At 42.6% G+C, this 17,317-nt stretch overlaps 1 protein-coding gene across 7 annotated transcripts in view; it reads left to right on the top strand.

Moving 5' to 3' along the window:
• ARHGAP26 (Rho GTPase activating protein 26) overlaps positions 1-17,317 on the top strand; it is a 597,030-nt gene that overhangs the window by 449,143 nt on the left and 130,570 nt on the right. For all 7 annotated transcript variants that reach the window (XM_042850866.2, XM_042850865.2, XM_065554977.1 and 4 more), the window contains one exon: positions 3,375-3,480. In XM_042850866.2, the coding sequence (XP_042706800.1) occupies positions 3,375-3,480 (106 nt within the window). The remainder of the gene's footprint in view (positions 1-3,374; positions 3,481-17,317) is intronic.

Genomic DNA, 17,317 nt, shown 5'->3' with positions numbered 1-17,317 from the left:
ACTGTCCGGTTTGGCCAATGTACATGGCAGAGGGGCATTGCTGGCACATGATGGCATATATCACATTGGTAGATGTGCAGGTGAACGAGCCCCTGATGGTATGGCTGATGTGGTTAGGTCCTATATTGGTGTCCCTTGAATAGATAAGCAGACAGAGTTGGCACCAGGGTTTGTTGCAGGGTTTGGTTCCTGGGTTAGTGTTTTTGTTGTGTGGTGTGTAGTCACTACTGTGTTTTCCACTCCATGGTCAGCCCCCAGGGCCGCTGGAGCAGTGGCCGCCACCTCCAGAGCAAAAGCTCGGGACCGGGTCAGCCCCTGAAGCTGGAGCAGGAGCAGCGGTCAGGTCCAGAGTAGCCCCTGGGACCAGTGGTCACCTACCGCCACAGGAGCAGCGGCCGGGCTGGGTCAGCATCGCAGGAGGAGTGGCGAAGCTGGAGCAGTGGCCAGCAGTCAGCCTCCAGCAAGTTCCGACTGTTAGTCTTTCCTCCCCCTTCTGCCCCCTGGGGTAGTTTTAGTAAAAGTCACAGAGAGGTTGCAGGATTCCGTGAATTTTTGTTTATTGCCTGCGATCTGTCCATGACTTTTACTAAAATACCCCCATGACAAAATCTTAACCTTATTTATAACACTGATGTCTAGGGCTTCACGAACATAAGTTGTACCACTTTAATTATACTGGTATAATTAAAGCAGTACAATTCTAGTGTGGATGCAGCTATACCAGTATAAAAGTGCTTATACTGGTATAGCTGATTTCCGCATAGCACCTTCGTATCAGTACAACTGTGCTCCCACTAGGGGTTGTATCACAATAACTACTTCAGTTAAAAAAATCACACATCCTAATCAAAATAGCTATCAGTACGAAATCTGCGTGTAGATCAGATTTACAGGTGACAGTAGCACTTATTAGGCAGCGCTTCTCCATTAATCTAATTCAATCTGTGCTATCTTCAGAAGTCTCTCTCTATCATCCTTTCTTCCACTGCTTTTCAGTAGTCCTACTGTTTTACCATTGAGGTTCATAGTTCTGATCAGCTGTTAGGTAGCAGTTTGGTTCTAATTGCAGTAGAGATGCTCCATGAAATGAATCCCCCACTCATTTAAGCAGAGATAGTGACAAGTGGATGTTAGTCATTGAAGTCTCATTATAGAACACAGATGCATACCAAATTCCTACTACAGTTATAGGAAGGGTTGCTACAACCACTTACTGAGATTGCCTGTCACTTCCCATTTTTAGCCCCTGTTTTCAGTTGCCTATAATTTTGTCACACTTAACAGTTTGAGCACAAATTTGCCATGAAGTGTGTACCTCGGGCTGATTTTTTTTGGAAAATTTCAGCTAAAATGGGTGCTGCATTTCTGAGAATGAGGCAAGGGAAAAATAAGGTGGTTTTTTTGCCCAGGCTAAAAAGTCCTGGTTACCTTTTCTTTCAAAAGCTCTAGTGCCACCATACTTTTTAGGAGGACTTGAAATTTGATAAGGGATGTCAGTCGGTGGCTTTTGTGTCAGGGATGTGACTTTTTGCTCTCCCTATGAAAATCTGCCCACATTTAGCCAAGTTGTAAGCCTTTCAAAAATTGTAGCTCGTACATGCTCCGTGGAGACTTTTTAGATTTTAGCCTCTAAATTCGCCAAAGATTCATGTGCTATAGGCATGCTCCACCTCCTCACCTCACAGGAGTGTAACAAAAATAAGTTCACTAATATTTGAAAAGCACTCGGAAATGAAGTGATGAGTCTATAAAGAGAAAAGTCTATGAAGAAATGAGCAATTCTATCTTCAGTACAGAGAGGGAATAGTGCTCAGTAAACAAGTCCTGGGGCCACACATTGAACAATGAGGAGAAATCAAAATATTGAATAGCTGCTCATTAAGTGCACTCTATGAGGCAGGGGCTCTGTTTGGTGTGTAATTATGGATTTAAGTTGCAGACCTTGGTAGATCTGAAGCTGTTCAGTGCTGTTCTGAGGTATTGAATGGCGTTTGGGACCAGGAATCAGGACTCCAGTTCCCTTATTTCAACACTGTCACTGACCTTGGGCAAATCACTCAAATTCTCCATGTTTCAGATTTATTTCTGTGAGGTTGGATGTTGCCTTCTAAACTCACAGGGCCATTGTGAGGTTAAGTTAATTGTTTGTAAAGAGATTAGCATCCTTGAATCTCAAAACAAGAACCAGGTATGTAGCTGCTGATATTGCTAGTATTTCATTTGGTACATTAATGTGCTGAACTGACTCCATTTGAACCTGCCCTTTCTAGAAGGGAAAGGGAGGATGAAATACCCAATGGAGGGCTTTTAATAAGGTGGCTTCCAATGATTTTATCACCAAAGGCCTCATGCTATAAATGAAATGCAAATATTAAGATATTTCCACTTTTGTGAATGAAATAAGGATGACCAGTTGTCAAAACCTTTCCAGTTATCGGGCTAAAGTTACCCTTATGGAGATTGAACATTTATCATACAAGCACATTCAGGTGCTTTCTGTGTTGAAACAAGCCAAATGGTAGCCACTTGAATTACAATCAGCCTGTTCTCCGGTCGCAAGTGCCTTGGCTTTGCTTGGCATTTTGTCAGCCTCCATCCTCAGTACTTTAGTTCACCCCCTTTGGTTTGCGTGTCCCTTTTTTTTAGACACTCGTATTCATCATGGGAGACTACATGGGTAAAAAGAAACCTTAGAATTTTGAGGCCCCACAGTGCAGCTGAATAGAGAGATGATGCAAAACCAGGGCTTCAAGCTAGAGCTGGTCAAGGAATTTTTCTACAACTGTTTTTTGTTGGAAAATGTCAATTGCCACAACCAAAATTTCTCATGGAAATGTGCTAGATCTGACGAAGGTTTGATCAGGAGGGTTTCTCAAATCCAGAACCGAGGGGAGGGGAGGGGGGAAACAGAGACAGACGTTCCCCATCACCTCCCAGAATAGCCTGTAGCCTGGTGATTACAATGTGGAAGGTCCAGGTTCAAGTTCTTCCTTTGCTAATTTCACTCTCTCCTGTGGGAACTGTTCCGCTTAATATAAATAATTTAAATATTCCCCGCAAGATGGACTTAAACCTGAGTCACCTGCATCTCAGTTGAGTGCCCAGTCTGTCTGGTGCAACAAATATTTAATTATTTATCCCAAATGGAACAGGTCCAACAGGAGGGATTGAGAGACAGAGACTGACTCTGTAGCTCGGCTATTGGCCATTCTAATCTCTGAAATCTTGAAAATCTTCACGGGATTGGCGAACCATTTACTACCCGGCTGTATTCAAGACACCTACATCTCTGATTGAATCTCTGTCCTGATCTGGGTGGTTTTTATTAAAAAAAGCAGGTAGCAGATGGAATAGTTTCTTGTTTCCCAATGCAGAGCTGGAGAATCAAGAGTCCAGAATCTCAGAGATCCACAACCTTGTTCATCGGCTCCCAGAAAAAAACAGACAGATGCTGCAGATGCTCACGAACCACTTGGCAAAGTAAGTGTATGGCTTTGATATACTTTCTTTTTTCCACCATCCCTAAAAGTTAATAGTCCGAGAAAAATTTCTTATGTGTGTGGCGTCTTGAGTCGGATCTGACTGCATTCCGGTAACTGAAAACCTATGTGTGAAAGAATCACTAATGCAAAGAAGGACATGGAGAAGATGCAGTAGGAAAGAAATCCTAGCTTTCTGACTGCTGTATATGATCACTCAGCATTTGTGGTGCTTCAGTCTTCATTAACCACTTCATTGCTGTGTCGTTGTTTTAGACAGAATGCACGTGCTGTGCTGATGAAAATGTACCATTGCTTCCAATGGCAGGTTAATAAGTGATTGTTGTACAGGGGTTGCAATGGAGAAGCCATAGTAATGGGAGTTAAAAGCAAATCAAAATTGTAAGGAGATCAAAGTTATCACAGTGATATGGTAGACTACATCGCCACATCAAATATATTGTCCCTATGCAGCCTGATTCATCATACTGCCAGTGCTTAGGTCACCTTGAAACGTTTTGGGGCAGAGGGTTTGGTAAAGTTTTGATTTCAGTGATAGGGGTGGCCTATAATCTGCCCTCATAATTGCCCTCGAGCTCATTGGTTAGTGTTTAAAGAAGTGAAAACACCACCCAGAGTGACTGAGCTGTTCACGTGCCAGCTTCAGGGATAGGAGACCGTACCTGGCCATTCCTTCACCATGTATACAGAAAAGATTAGCAAGGAGTCGAGCAACCGTTGGAATGAGTTAAGCGGGCTGTAAATAAAAATTTGGGCTATCTATTAAAAAAAAAGAAAAAAAAAAGCCACCAGATGCTTTCTTACGACCTTTGTGCCTGTTCTGTGGAACCAGAGCAAGGCTGTTTAAAAAGCAGAAAAGCTGGTTTAGATCGTAGTTTCAAAACCTCAGATGCTTACAGGCTCAAGCCAAAGGAGAGGGAGTTCCAGCTACTTCCACCAGCCAAATATGCACAAGGAGTCTCATGATTGCTTCAGTGCTTTGCATTATTTTTTTTAGTGGTTGTTGTTTTATTTAAAGGAGAACTTGTATTTAGTCACTGTGGTATTCGGAGCGGGGAGGGAAGGAGCAGGAGAGCACAATGGACTTTTTGCTGTTTTAGCAGAGCTTTGTTAAGAGAGAGAAGGGATTTAAGAACAAACAAATCATATAGAGTGTGGCAGGGTTTGTTATTTTTAAGGGTAAAATGCCCTTAGCAGTTTTTCCCATTGCGTAGCTCCTCCCAGGGAAAGGCAGGAAGTCACTATAACTAAAGGCTGCTTTTTTGTTTTTGTTTTTTGGAATTGGAATATTGAGCTAAAAGGGCCCGCAAAGACATTCACTGAATCCAGGGAGCATTGCCTGCATGTGCTTGCTATTAATAGCTAGCTGTATTGTTTTGCTTATAAATAAAAAGATATCCATTGTGGTTGGGGTCACCCTGTTAGTAATTCCGGAGACACAATCAGGTTATAGGCTCTCATCAAATAGCCAGCACTCATTACAGTCCTTTTGTCATCCTCACATGTGAAAGTATTTCTTCTCCCACATTGCTATGTGTAGCCCCTTTGTCTAGTGAAGCTCATGTTGCTGTACTAAAAGACACTTTCCCTCTGGCCTGGAGGCACTATCTCTAGGGATAGAGGAGGATAGTTCAGTCCCTTTGGCCTGTTCAATCTGTGACCTCACTGCTGAGGCTGTTGACTAGGGGGACAAGTAGTGCCAGGGGTAACCTTTGGTGAGATAAATGGGTGTGCAATTGATTTTAAGCTTTATTCTTATCTGCAGAGGATAGTTCAGGCAGATACTGTGTGTGTGAGCCATGGGAAGGAAAGGGGAACTGTGCATGGTGAGGACTGGAATTGTGCATGGTGAGGACTGGAATGATTTATGGAAAGGGAAAGATGGCAGTGTTTTAGGGCTTAGGAGATGTAGAGCTGACAGGAGTCTTTCAGCGGGTAGAAGAAATCATCCCCTGGATTCTTAATGCAAGTGAATAATTTTCACTTTGCTAATGCATACACTGCATGATTTGCACACGCAGAGGGCTAATGTCTCTCCCAATTTCTCAGCAAAGATTTAATAGTGTGTGGCAGAGAGGTCTCACGTTTCTGAGACTTTCGCTACTTCACAAAACACACTAAATAGTATCTTTTGCTAGATCATTATAGAGGTCTCTAAATACATGTAAACTGCATTGGTCAAATAAATGAACAGGGTTCCTCTTGAGTTGAGCTGTGGTCAAGTGAAAAATTCTCTGATGCATTTTGTTTGCTTTCTCGCTAATTTGCAGTAGAACTCTTAGCAATTAATGTGGACTAGCAGAGTTCTACTATTGATAAAATTGCTAATACAGTTGATACATTTGACATGGCAATTATGAATTAAAAAATTAAAGATCAGTCTCTCATAAGCATCTCTAAACTCTTAGTACGTGTGAAGTAGAGCATTACCTAGGAAATGCTAAAACACTTATCTAAGCTAGAGGAGTGGTTCTCATACAGCTGGACTCTTAAATGTGGGAGGCTGGAGCTTTGGGTGTGGCAAGTGGTACTTGAGAGCAGAACACTGTTTTCAGTCCCCACATGCTTTGTATATACGCACAGGCACAGAAACAGACTCTCCAAACCCTGGGCAAAGGTGGGTTTTGCTGTTGGGCTATATGACCACTTAAAAGAAAGTGGAAAAGGAAAGATGGAAGGGTGGGTTTTGGGGAATGCACAGAAGAGAGCAAATCATAGACAGGAGACAGGGAAAATGAGAAGGCTTGAAATGAAAAATTAGGTAGATTTCAGCTGCTAGGTTATTACATTTTACTTTATTCATGTTGCTGCATATATTTTTTGTTCATTTTTCCAGGCAGTTTTATATTCTAATAATTTAAAATATGATGCATGTGCAGCCTATGTCAGGACTATTTCAACAGCAACCAAACACTGTTTCCTCTTCCCTCTTGCCTTTCAGACTCAATTTTCTTGGAACATACTATTAGGTTAATTTTTGGTCCATTAAGAGTTTAAACCTGTATTTCTCCTTCACAGATGCACCCTCGCTGTTTCTGTGATGAATCCAGCTTTGATTTACTGTTACTATAGGAGGATAGTGATGTTTGTCGTGATTTACTCAGGAGTATCTCTGTAGGAGGCAGGGAAAACCCACGCTGACTTGAACTGGCCCAAAGTTTGCAGCTGTTCTGGTCTATGTCAGCAGGAATTTACCAACTAAAATTTCAGCAGAGGCATCTCTAGAAGTTACAGTGACACAGATGACCTGTCAAAGTGCCTGGGGTTTCTATTTCAAAGCTGGTGTGAAAGCTGAGCAAAGAAGCTTAACTGAAGTCCAAAGCATTTTTATAAGTAAAAGGTTAAAAAACAAAAAAGCTCTTGTGAACACCTTGTTACTGTTTTGAGTTACAGGATTCTCTATTGTTTAATCCATCTGTTACATGTCAAACTCTTTCCTCAGAGGGAAAGTACTCAGGATTCCAGGTTTCAGAGTAGCAGCCGTGTTAGTCTGTATCCGCAAAAGGAACAGGAGTACTTGTGGCACCTTAGAGACTAACAAATTTATTTGAGCATAAGCTTTTGTGGGCTACAGCATCCGAAGAAGTGGGCTGTAGACCACGAAAACTTATGCTCAAATAAATTTGTTAGTCTCTAAGGGAAGTACTCCTGTTCTTTTTTCTGGATTCCAGGGTTTATGGAGGAATTATGCTAGGCTAAGAGCAGGTGCAGAAAATGAAATAAAAACAGTGTTCACAAAAATTGAGTATTGCATATTTCAGGAGGGTTCCACCAATCCATGCACTCTGTTTAAATGTTGGTGGATACATTTTAACTAATTTTTCCTAATAAAAGCAGTGTAGTACTTTAGTGCTGGCATTTGACATTTGTTTCTTCACGGCAATTAGTCTGGAAGCTCATTTTTCTTTTGGTTGTATGGAAATGTCTGTTACAAAGTAGGTCACTGCAGTGTTAGAATTGTGCCAGGGCTAAGCCCTGTTAGTTCAAGAAGCAGCCCGGGAATGTCTCATGAGTGACATGAGTGTGTGTTTTCAAGGTAGGGCTGGGGATGGGGTGGAGTCCGGATAAATAAAATTGATCTTTCCCCACATAGGTTTTTCCTTTTGGTGTCTGACACAAGGTTGTAATTTTGATACTGTTACAGTTATCCACTTGGAAGGGCCAAATACTGTTATGCATAGAAACACAAACAAGCACTTACATTAAACATTTTTGAAATCTGTGAACATTTTTTAAAACTTTTTTTTTTTTTACAGCAGAATGAGATTAAAAACATTTCATATAAAATCAGCTGCAGTTAAGAAGTCTCCTTGTAGAAAGAAAACTTCTGGGGGGAAGAGAGGCAGTGGTTAATCTGCTATCCTCCACTGTGGTAACCGGTCATAAACCAAATGCCATCTAGCAACTCACTTTTTCTTGTAGATTTTTAAGCCTTTTTGTCGCTTAAATCCCTCGTGGGCCCTAACACCTATCCTTAGGGTTGGTCTACACTGAGGTTTTTGCCCTAGTTTAAACATTTGGATATCGGTGTAAATGCATAAACACTAAAGGGTTACACTGATATAATCAAATAGTTTTTTCTTCTACCAATTTACACAGTGCAAAGCAGAGTGTAGTCAAGCCCTTTGTTGCCAGGTGTCCAAGAAACTGTGCTGATTACACCACGTCTCAATCTTTGGAACCAGATTTCACTCCTTCCCCCCCGCAGGTGTTTAAATAAGGAGTACCGTATATACTCGATCATAAGCCGGTTCGTTTATAAGCCGACCCCCCCCCCCCCCCAAGATGGATATTGGATGGATTTTTATGACCCGTTCATAAGCTGACCCTATAATTCAGGGGTCAGCAAACTTTGGCTCCCGAGCCATCAGGATAAGCTGCTGGTGGGCCGAGATGGTTTGGTTATCTCGAGTGTCCGCAGGCATGGAGATAAACCGAAGTAAACAAAGTGTTCCCAGTGCACCGGCTGCTTACCCTGACGGACCGGGACAGCAACTGGTGGGGAAATTTTTTTTGGGGGGGGGGGAGAAGCTGGGGGTCAGGTGAGTAACCCCTGTGACCACCTCCCACATGACCCAACCTCTACCCTGGGACCCCCACACTCTCCCCATCCCATCCCTTCCCACCTTATCTGGGGAGGGTCAGGGGAGGATGTCTCTGACCTGGCTGGAGCTGCTCCGGCAGGCCGGGCAGTGCGGTCGCAGCCTGCTCTGGGGGGCGGGGCCAAGTGGCATGGCTGCAGCCTGCCAGCCCCAGAGCTGCAGCTGCTTTGGAGGCTGGGGGAGAGCAGCGTGGAGAGACTCTGGCCCCACCTCTTCCCTTCTGGCTCTGCTGCCTCTCCTTGCTCCTTCTGTTAGGGGGAGGGGCTGTGTCCCACCTCTCCCTCTCTATACCCGTTCATAAGTCGACCCCCTTCTCTGGTGCTTCCCTTTTTTACTAAAAAAATTCAGCTTATGAACGAGTATATACGGTAAATGCTTCGGAAATGCAGAACAGGAAGATTTTGATCCATTTACATTTCAGGAGTTAGAATTTTTAGTTTCATTGCTTTATTTTTATGTCTGAGAATGTTTTGTTGTTGTAGCTGTGAGAACCATGCTCATTAATAAATACTTTGTAGTTCTATAGCACCTTTTCTCCAAGGCTCCTGAGGCGATTTTGATCATGTTTCCCCTTGTGACTCATATCACCCATTGCTGTTTGTCTTTCTGTCTGCAAACATCTCCTGTCAGTCTGAGGCAACAGACTTGCCATTTTCTCTGTGCTGTGCATCTATTTCCTTTTCTTGTGAAAGATCAAAACAATTAAATGTATCGTGTCTAAAGCGTGTGTACGTGCATTTAGTAGGATTCATTCTCTTTAATCATTCACAGCTGCAGCCTGGCCAATGGAGACTTGCTCCCTCTGCTTTTGCTACCGTAGTGTATTTTTGGTTTTCGTGTTCTAACCAACACCGTAGTGATCACTACCTGTAGCACAGATTGTTCTCAGCTTCTCAGCCTTGGTTTCCGTTGGTTCTGCAAGGCAGCTGCGCTCTGATGTCAGCCAAGAGTGGAGGTTACACAGCGAACTTTCTACATTATGGCTCACTAACCTGTACCTGTGGGGATGTGCTAGAATGAAAGAAGATAGGAGGATGGGCTATGAACTGGAAGTGGAATAAAACTAATTCCAAACACTTTTATCAAGGTCTTAAATCATTTTCTTACTAAAGGGTCATTGGCAAGAAAGTCCTCCAGGGCCATGTGCTCAAATATAATATAGCATTTGCTGTATTGTTTGTGTTGCATAGTCGTATCTTTGGCCTGGGTAGCATATATACTTTTTGCACTTAGGGGAAATGGACAACACTGCAGGCCTGCTTTTGGGCAGACCTAAATATCCTGGTAGAGGCCATGTTCCCCCTTGGTACTGAGTATGGCACTTACCTCTACACTTTCAGCAAGTGACTAGATCAGGGGCGGGCAAACTTTTTGGCCTGAGGGCTACGTTGGGTTTCTGAAATTGTATGGAGAGCCGGTTAGGGGAGGCTGTGCCTCCCCAAACAGCCAGGCATGGCCCAGCCCCCCGCCCCCTATCCGACCCCCCCCGCTGCCCCACCCGGGACTCCTGCCCCATCCACCCCTCCCTGTCCCTTGACCGCCCCCCGACCCTGATTGCCCCCTCCGCCCCATCCAACCCCTCGTCTCATTCCTGACTGTCCCCCCCGGGGACCCCTACCCCATCCAACCACCCCTTCTCCCTGTTCCCTGACCGCCCCCGGAACCCCTGGCCCCTTACTGCACTGCCTGGAGCATCAGTGGCTGGCTCTACAGCTGCACTGCCCAGAGCACCAGGACAGGCAGCTGTGCCGTCCGGCTGGAGCCAGCCACGCCACCGCACAGCACAGAGCACCGGGTCAGGCTGCGCTGCCCCAGGAGCTCGCTGCCCCGCCACCCAGAACATTGCGATGGCGGCGCAGTGAGCTGAGGCTGCAGGGGAGGGGGAATAGCAGGGGAGGGGCCGGGGGCTAGCCTCCCGGACCAGGAGCTCAGGAGCCGGGCAGGAAGGTCCCACGGGTCGTGGTTTGCCCATCTCTGGACTAGATCAATGAATCCTCTCATTAAGGCACCTGTTCAGGAAGATGAGCTGTTGCATGGGGTTTTACCGCAGAGGCTTTTTTCCCTGAAGGTGCAGCAAGCAATCAGGCTTTTTCTTCTTGGCCTGTCAGCCTCATGGCTGCTGTTTATGCTGCTGATTGGTAACTGTTCATTTGTTGGGTTTATGCACTATTTCCAGAAAGCCATTCTTGTCTAGGACAGTCTGGACATTTCCACTTTTCTCTGGGGCCTTTCGGATGCTTCTCTCTCTCATACGTTCTCTTCCCAATCTGGTGGACAAAAGAAAATAGCAAACCAAACTCTCTGGACCTTGCATGGAAAAATTAAACAGAGTTCCTCCTTCTATTGCTATTCTTTCTTTCCCACTTCAGTGGGAAATTTTAATTTTGCCAGATACTCATGTCCTAATCCTTTGGACTGAGACACATTACAGCCCTGGACAGAGATCTGGACCTGCTCAAGTTTGTGATTAACTCCTAGGAGAGATCTCGGGTTATGATCTCCTTGGTGCTTACTCCTACTGTGGAATAAGAAGAGAGTCATGCCATTAGAAGTAATCGTGGTTCAAACATAGGTTAATATAGCTCATTAGATTGCTCAGTGTTGTTTGGTTCTGTGCCTATCCTGGCTGATATGAATGGTAGTCAGCAGGCATATCAGGAACTTCTTTTTGCCCTGTCTCCTAATATAAGAACAAGAGATAACACAATGAAATTGAAAGGTGACGAATTTAAAACTGATAAGAAATAATTTTTCTCACAATGCATGATTGGACTGTAGACCTCATTGCCACAGTATAACATTGAAGGGCAAGTAGTTAGCAAAATTTAAAAAGGGCTTGGAGTTTTACACGTATAACAATATTCAGCATTCTAATAGTAAATACCTAAAAAAAAGTTTTTGAAGGCATATAAAAGCTTATGCTTCAGAGTTTAAGCAAATCTTAACTACCAGGACTCAGGAAGAGAGTCTCTTTGAGGGCAGATTATCCCACATCTGCCTACTGCAGGGTTTTTCGCTGAAGCATCTAGTGCTGGCCACTGTTGGAGATAAACAATTCCTGTATTGCTATGTTACTTCAGACTCAGCTGAATGCATAGGCCCTTTAAAACAGGTGCCTATTGATTGTTGACAGAAGATCTCGGATTTCTTGGAACACACTGGGTTCCCACACTGAGCAAGCTTTAATGTTCAGTATTTTTGTGTGAGAAGTTTCACGTAAAAGTTCAAAACAATTAAATTTGTGTCAGATTTGCATGATGATCACTGAGCACAGGCAGGCACATCTGCCCTTGGAATGAGATTATAATCACTTGGTGAAAGTTGCCACACCAACCTTTCTGCCTGCCAGGGCTTTTACTTTGGGTAGCACTGTACCAGAGTAGTTATAAGTGTTAATGGGAATGTTTAGTTTGTTCTCCTTCCCCGAGTTCGTAATATAACATCATATTCCGTAGGGCTTTCTAAGTGGAGGTCTTTCAGATAGATTCTTAAATGCTTTAGTCCATGGGGGTGGGCATTCATGAGTCAATGCACATTTTGCAAGGGTTCTACTTGGTGTCAACAATCTAAATTTCCCTACTCCACTGTTCTTCACCTGTTGCTATTTCCAACTCCATAGATGGCTGTACTGCAAAAGTACTACACCTGTATGTAATTTGCATTGGAAGGCACAATATAGATATCAATTACACTTCTACCCCGATATAAAGTGACCCAATATAACGCAAATTCTGATATAACGCGGTAAAGCAGTGCTCTGGGGGGGAGGGAGGGAGGGAGAGGCGGGGGCGCGGGGCTGCGCACTCTGGCGGATCAAAGCAAGTTCGATATAACGCGGTTTCACCTATAACGCGGTAAGATTTTTTGGCTCCCGAGGACAGCGTTATATCGACGTAGAGGTGTATTATTTGTTCATTTAGATCAGTTGCCTCTGATCATAATCACTGGTCTTAGATGTTATTTCTCCACTCCCTTGCTAGAAGAAGGATTTAGTTTAGATTCGACTGTGGCTTGTTTCATGACCATAGCTTGATAAATCAGGATGGTTTAGTACGAGTATCCTTCCATAGAAAAAACAGCATTATTTTCTGTTTAAAGTAGGTTTTGATTGGCACTCTGTTGTCTGTTTTGAGGTCTCATTGAAGCAAATGCATTAGGGCATGTGACTGGAAATCAAGAGTTCTGAGTGCAAGTCCCAGCTCTGCCACTGACTTGATGTGCCATTGGGCAAGTCACTTTATCTCTGTGTCTCACACAATCTGTTAAATGGGGATAACATTTACCTCAGAGGGATATTGTGAGGATTCATAAGTTAGTGTCTATAAAAGGTGTTAAAAATCCCTGAGAGAAATGGGCTAAATACATGCTAATTGTTACTTCTGCCTTTCTCCTTCCTCTTGGACTTTCCCTGCTGTCCCTCTTCGGCCTCCCAATCAGTAAGGCTAGGGAAAACAGACATTAGTTACAGAAAAATACTACTAACTTTAGTTTGGATTCTTCTGCAATCTTCTAAAGCCCAAACTCTTTAATCTTTATGTGGTTCAGAGTGCTGCAGGGTGACTACACTCTCCTGTTAGGCAGAGAAACCCTACCACCCTCTCTGCTGTCCTATATGCTGTATCCCCTTTGCTGGCTCCATCTGGCTCCAGTTCCTACCCAAACTTGTCCAGCTGGTTTTCAAGACCAGAGTTATTAAATCTGGCACCTTCCACCATCATTAAAACTAATTAAAAATGTAATTAAAAAATAAACAGAAAAAAATATTGCACACTCGAGCAAAGTATTCCAATTTCGCACCAGCTCTGAAATTACTGGCAAAAGAATGGAGACTTACTATGTAGGGAACGGAGTATTTTTGAATACTCTGTCCGCCAAATCAAGAGTATTTTTTTAAAAGCAAATCCTCCAGCAGTTTTCTCCACAGTGAGGCCTTAACCTGGATAGCTCTAAAAATACCACAGGCTGAAGTGCTACTTGCTAATTCACCACGCTGGATATAAAAAGTTGCTTCCAACAGAGTTCCACAGGCAGGAAGAGAGATGTGGAAAGGAAAAGTTATAACAATAAAACTTTACACGTCAAGCTCAAAAGCATGTCTCTTTCACCAACAGAAAAATAAAAAATATTACCTCACTCCATCTAGTCTCTTACATATTTAAAGGCATATTTTAGTTAGAAGATGGATTCTCTCTCTCTCTCTCTATGTGTGCACATACACATTAAGAGTTCTAAAAGTGACTAGTAATTTTGGGTGCCAACTTAAGACCCCTGAAAGAGACCTGATTTTCCAGAACCCTGAGCACCCGCCCTTTGCAAATTAAGCCCCCTGTGCACTCAAAATCACAATTTACTTTTGAAAGCCCTTGGCTGCATTTGTATTTGATATATGCACACGTTCACACATACACATAAGGTGTATACTTTCTATATGCAGTTTTGTAACTAAACCAGACCACATCAAGTGTTTAGTTCTGCAATTGTTTTTGGCCAGCTCCCATGCGTTCCATTGTTAATTGCGCTCTGGATTCATTCTGGTATATTATCTCCTTGAATCAAGAGAATGAAGCCACTAATAATTTTATTTACTCAGAGGGATAAAGGGTTGTTTTTCCCTTCCTAGGTTTAAAACCTATCATTCCAAGAAACTATTTCAAACCATCCCCTTGGGGTACTTGCTAATTGGAGACAAGCCCATTAAGAGTAATAATAATGCTTTTGATTTTAAGGTTTTGAGTTTATTAGCACTCACAAGAAGTTACTGTCTTTCTTGCTTACTCCTGAATGGCAAACCTAAAACAGCAGAACCAGTTCTCTGTGACTTGAGTTGCAATGAAGAACGAAGGCAATTGGAAGATGGAGGCCAAGCGGAGAAATCTGGAAGTGTGAAGGCATTGTGCATGCTAGATACAATGGATATGAAAGTAATTGCTTAACTGAAGCTTGCTGTGTATTGTCATGCAGCTTGTCATTCACAGATTCATATGAGAGGCATGAAATCCTTCAAGCATGCTCCTCCTCTTCCATTAGGTTTTGGTTTGTGAGGGTTTTGGTTTGTTTCAAAGTAGAAGAAGAAGCAGAGGTTGAGGAGATCATTGTGAAGATTAGTTTGAAATCTTAGAGCGACCACGTTGTGTGGCTAATTTAATTATTGTATGTAACTGAAACCACCTGCAGCTGCTGTAAAAAGACAAAGAACGTCAAGGTCCATATTTATTCCCCTTGCAGTGCCTCTTGTGGGGAACCATTTCAGCTGCCAGGCTTGTTTAAACTCACATATTTTAAACATTAATAGAATTTGCACTTTTTGGTTTCCAACATTTCAGCTTCCTTTGCTTTCTTGGTTTTTCTTTTAGCCCCTCTATGGGATGTTTTACTTCTCACCTATTTCATTGAGGTTCTAGTTTCTTGTACAGTGGAACTGTCACAGAAATTCAGAGTTATGTTGCTGGCAGTTGTTACATATGGAATACATTCCTGGACCCCATGCAAAGAACTAAGGACCACATCCTCCCAGAATGCTGTGGTAAACCTTGAGTCTAAAATCAGATTTTGGAGTCGAACAGTCTACTGCTTGGGAGCCAAATGTTGAGATCCTGGCTCATCCCTTACTCAGGCAAACTCCACCTGAAGATGATGAAACTTTGCTTAGGTAAAATGGGGTTGAATTAGGACCTCAGGGTTTGGTGTTTTAGTTAGCAAACAAGGTGCAGAGGAGATGATTGATAGTGCTAGGGAAACCCAGAAACTCAGGGAGTGGTGATATTTCAAAACCAGGTCAAACTAGTTGTCACTGAAAGTCATGGCATCTGGTTTTGGTTACCTATGTGAAAATGATTGGAAGGTATCGATCCAGTTCCTATAGGAAAGTGTCCACATCAAGTGCATCTATCCCATGATTGATACTACAGATACTGGCATCCCTGTCAGACTTAGAAGGGCCAAGAATTGAAAAGAACAATGACTAAATCACCCTCTGGCCCACAAAGAGATGTTTCCTGCAGGCCAGCGTCTGGGATGCATTGGTCCGTAAACCTGTGCTGCTGATGTTCTGCAGGTGAGCAATAAAAGGGTTTGGACTGTCAATCCAGCACCTTCAGAATTGCTCCGATTTTTAAAAAAACATTCTCAAATATTTAATAATACTTGAGAGTGCTAGCTAATAGAGATGGCATACGCGGTAAGATCTGGAGACTGTTGGGTAGTCTAATAACTGAACAGGCTTGGATCAGACAATGTTAAAATTCTGCCAGATACTGTGTTTATTTCCCTGTTGCTCTTTGCATTTTAAGAGACAGATTATATTTTTTAATTTTAAAATGTTTTCTTCTTTGTGAGTATAAATTACCTTATTTTTTTGTTTTTGTTTTTCACTTCAGTAATGCTATATTGAAAGGGATTTGGGAACTTCTGTAACTGGGTTTTAGGATTATAACTAAGAGGTAGAACGTAGCTGACTTTCTCATTCCTAAAACTATTCATTTTCATGAAAATAATAATGCCCTGTTTCTGCACTCCTTTTGTATCTTGGCATGGAGTGGCACTTTAAAGGTTTCTATAGATCATGTCAATACCCACCCCGGATCTCAGCATATCAGTCCAGAATGAGTTTAAAATTCAGAAATTGGAGACCTGATAGTCCATACTCCAGAAGTTAAGAGGGGGCCTCCAGCAGTTTGCTAGGGAGTCTGTTCTATCATCTTATAGCCCCTATTGCTAGGAAACTTTTCCTGATAGTCATCCTATGCTTTCCTTTGGTCAGCCCTATCCAATTACTCCTATTCATATCTTCTTCTGTTCCCTCCTTAACATTTGCATCCTTCAGATCCTTGACAGCTATTACATCTCCCCTCTTTTCAAGCCTTTTTCTAAAATGCACATTTGTTAATTTCAGTTGTTCCAGGACCACACTAGTCAAGGTCTTTGAAACCTGCTATGGGCTTATCATAGTGGTGTTCAAATGAGTGTATGTCCTGTAGAGATTAAAGATTTTTGTCAATGTTTTGAGATGCAAATTCCTTATCATGAGATTATGTCTCTTCATCTCTCCATGTTTTTACTTGAGTCATGTCAAATTGGATTAATTGTTGGTGCAGTCTTGTACTTACAATCCTATTGTTCGTTTGTCATTTTACACAACACTATAGATATGCCTGGTGCTTTCCAGGCAAATGAAGTACACCTATGGCAGAAGTTTCCTTACCTTTGTTATAGAGTTTGGAGAAGTGGAGAAAATGGAAAACTTGTGAGAATCAAATCAAGGATGCTGTACTCTTCTAAGTCTACTTTGATTTTCTTTCAAAACACTAGAGATATTTACACTCAAAGGTCCCTTGCTCTAACTGCATGCAGTTGCTAAATGAAATTATTGTACACATTTATTCTCAGGAAACTTTTGATATGAATTTTTATTTGGAAGAGAGTGGATTGAATCTCAAAACAGTCAAGATTAGTCTCCGCAGAGATGATGCTTGGCGACCCTTAACCATGAGTGGGTGGTCACAGGTTCATCTGAACTGTAAAGTTGAACAAACTTTTTCACTGCTACATGGGTGGGGACATCAATTATGAGCTTAGAAGTCTCACCCCAACCTCCCTGCACATACTTTTTCATTTGGATCATATAGGAGAAGAAGAACAGTCATGATAGACCAAATACTCTATACCTTATTTAGGAATAACATGCAGTCGCCTTGCATGAGAGAACTGTCTAAGTAG

This window comes from Chrysemys picta, chromosome 8 (assembly GCF_011386835.1).
Source record: "Chrysemys picta bellii isolate R12L10 chromosome 8, ASM1138683v2, whole genome shotgun sequence".
Lineage (NCBI taxonomy): Eukaryota > Metazoa > Chordata > Testudines > Emydidae > Chrysemys > Chrysemys picta.
This window is presented reverse-complemented; position numbering and strand designations above follow the sequence as displayed.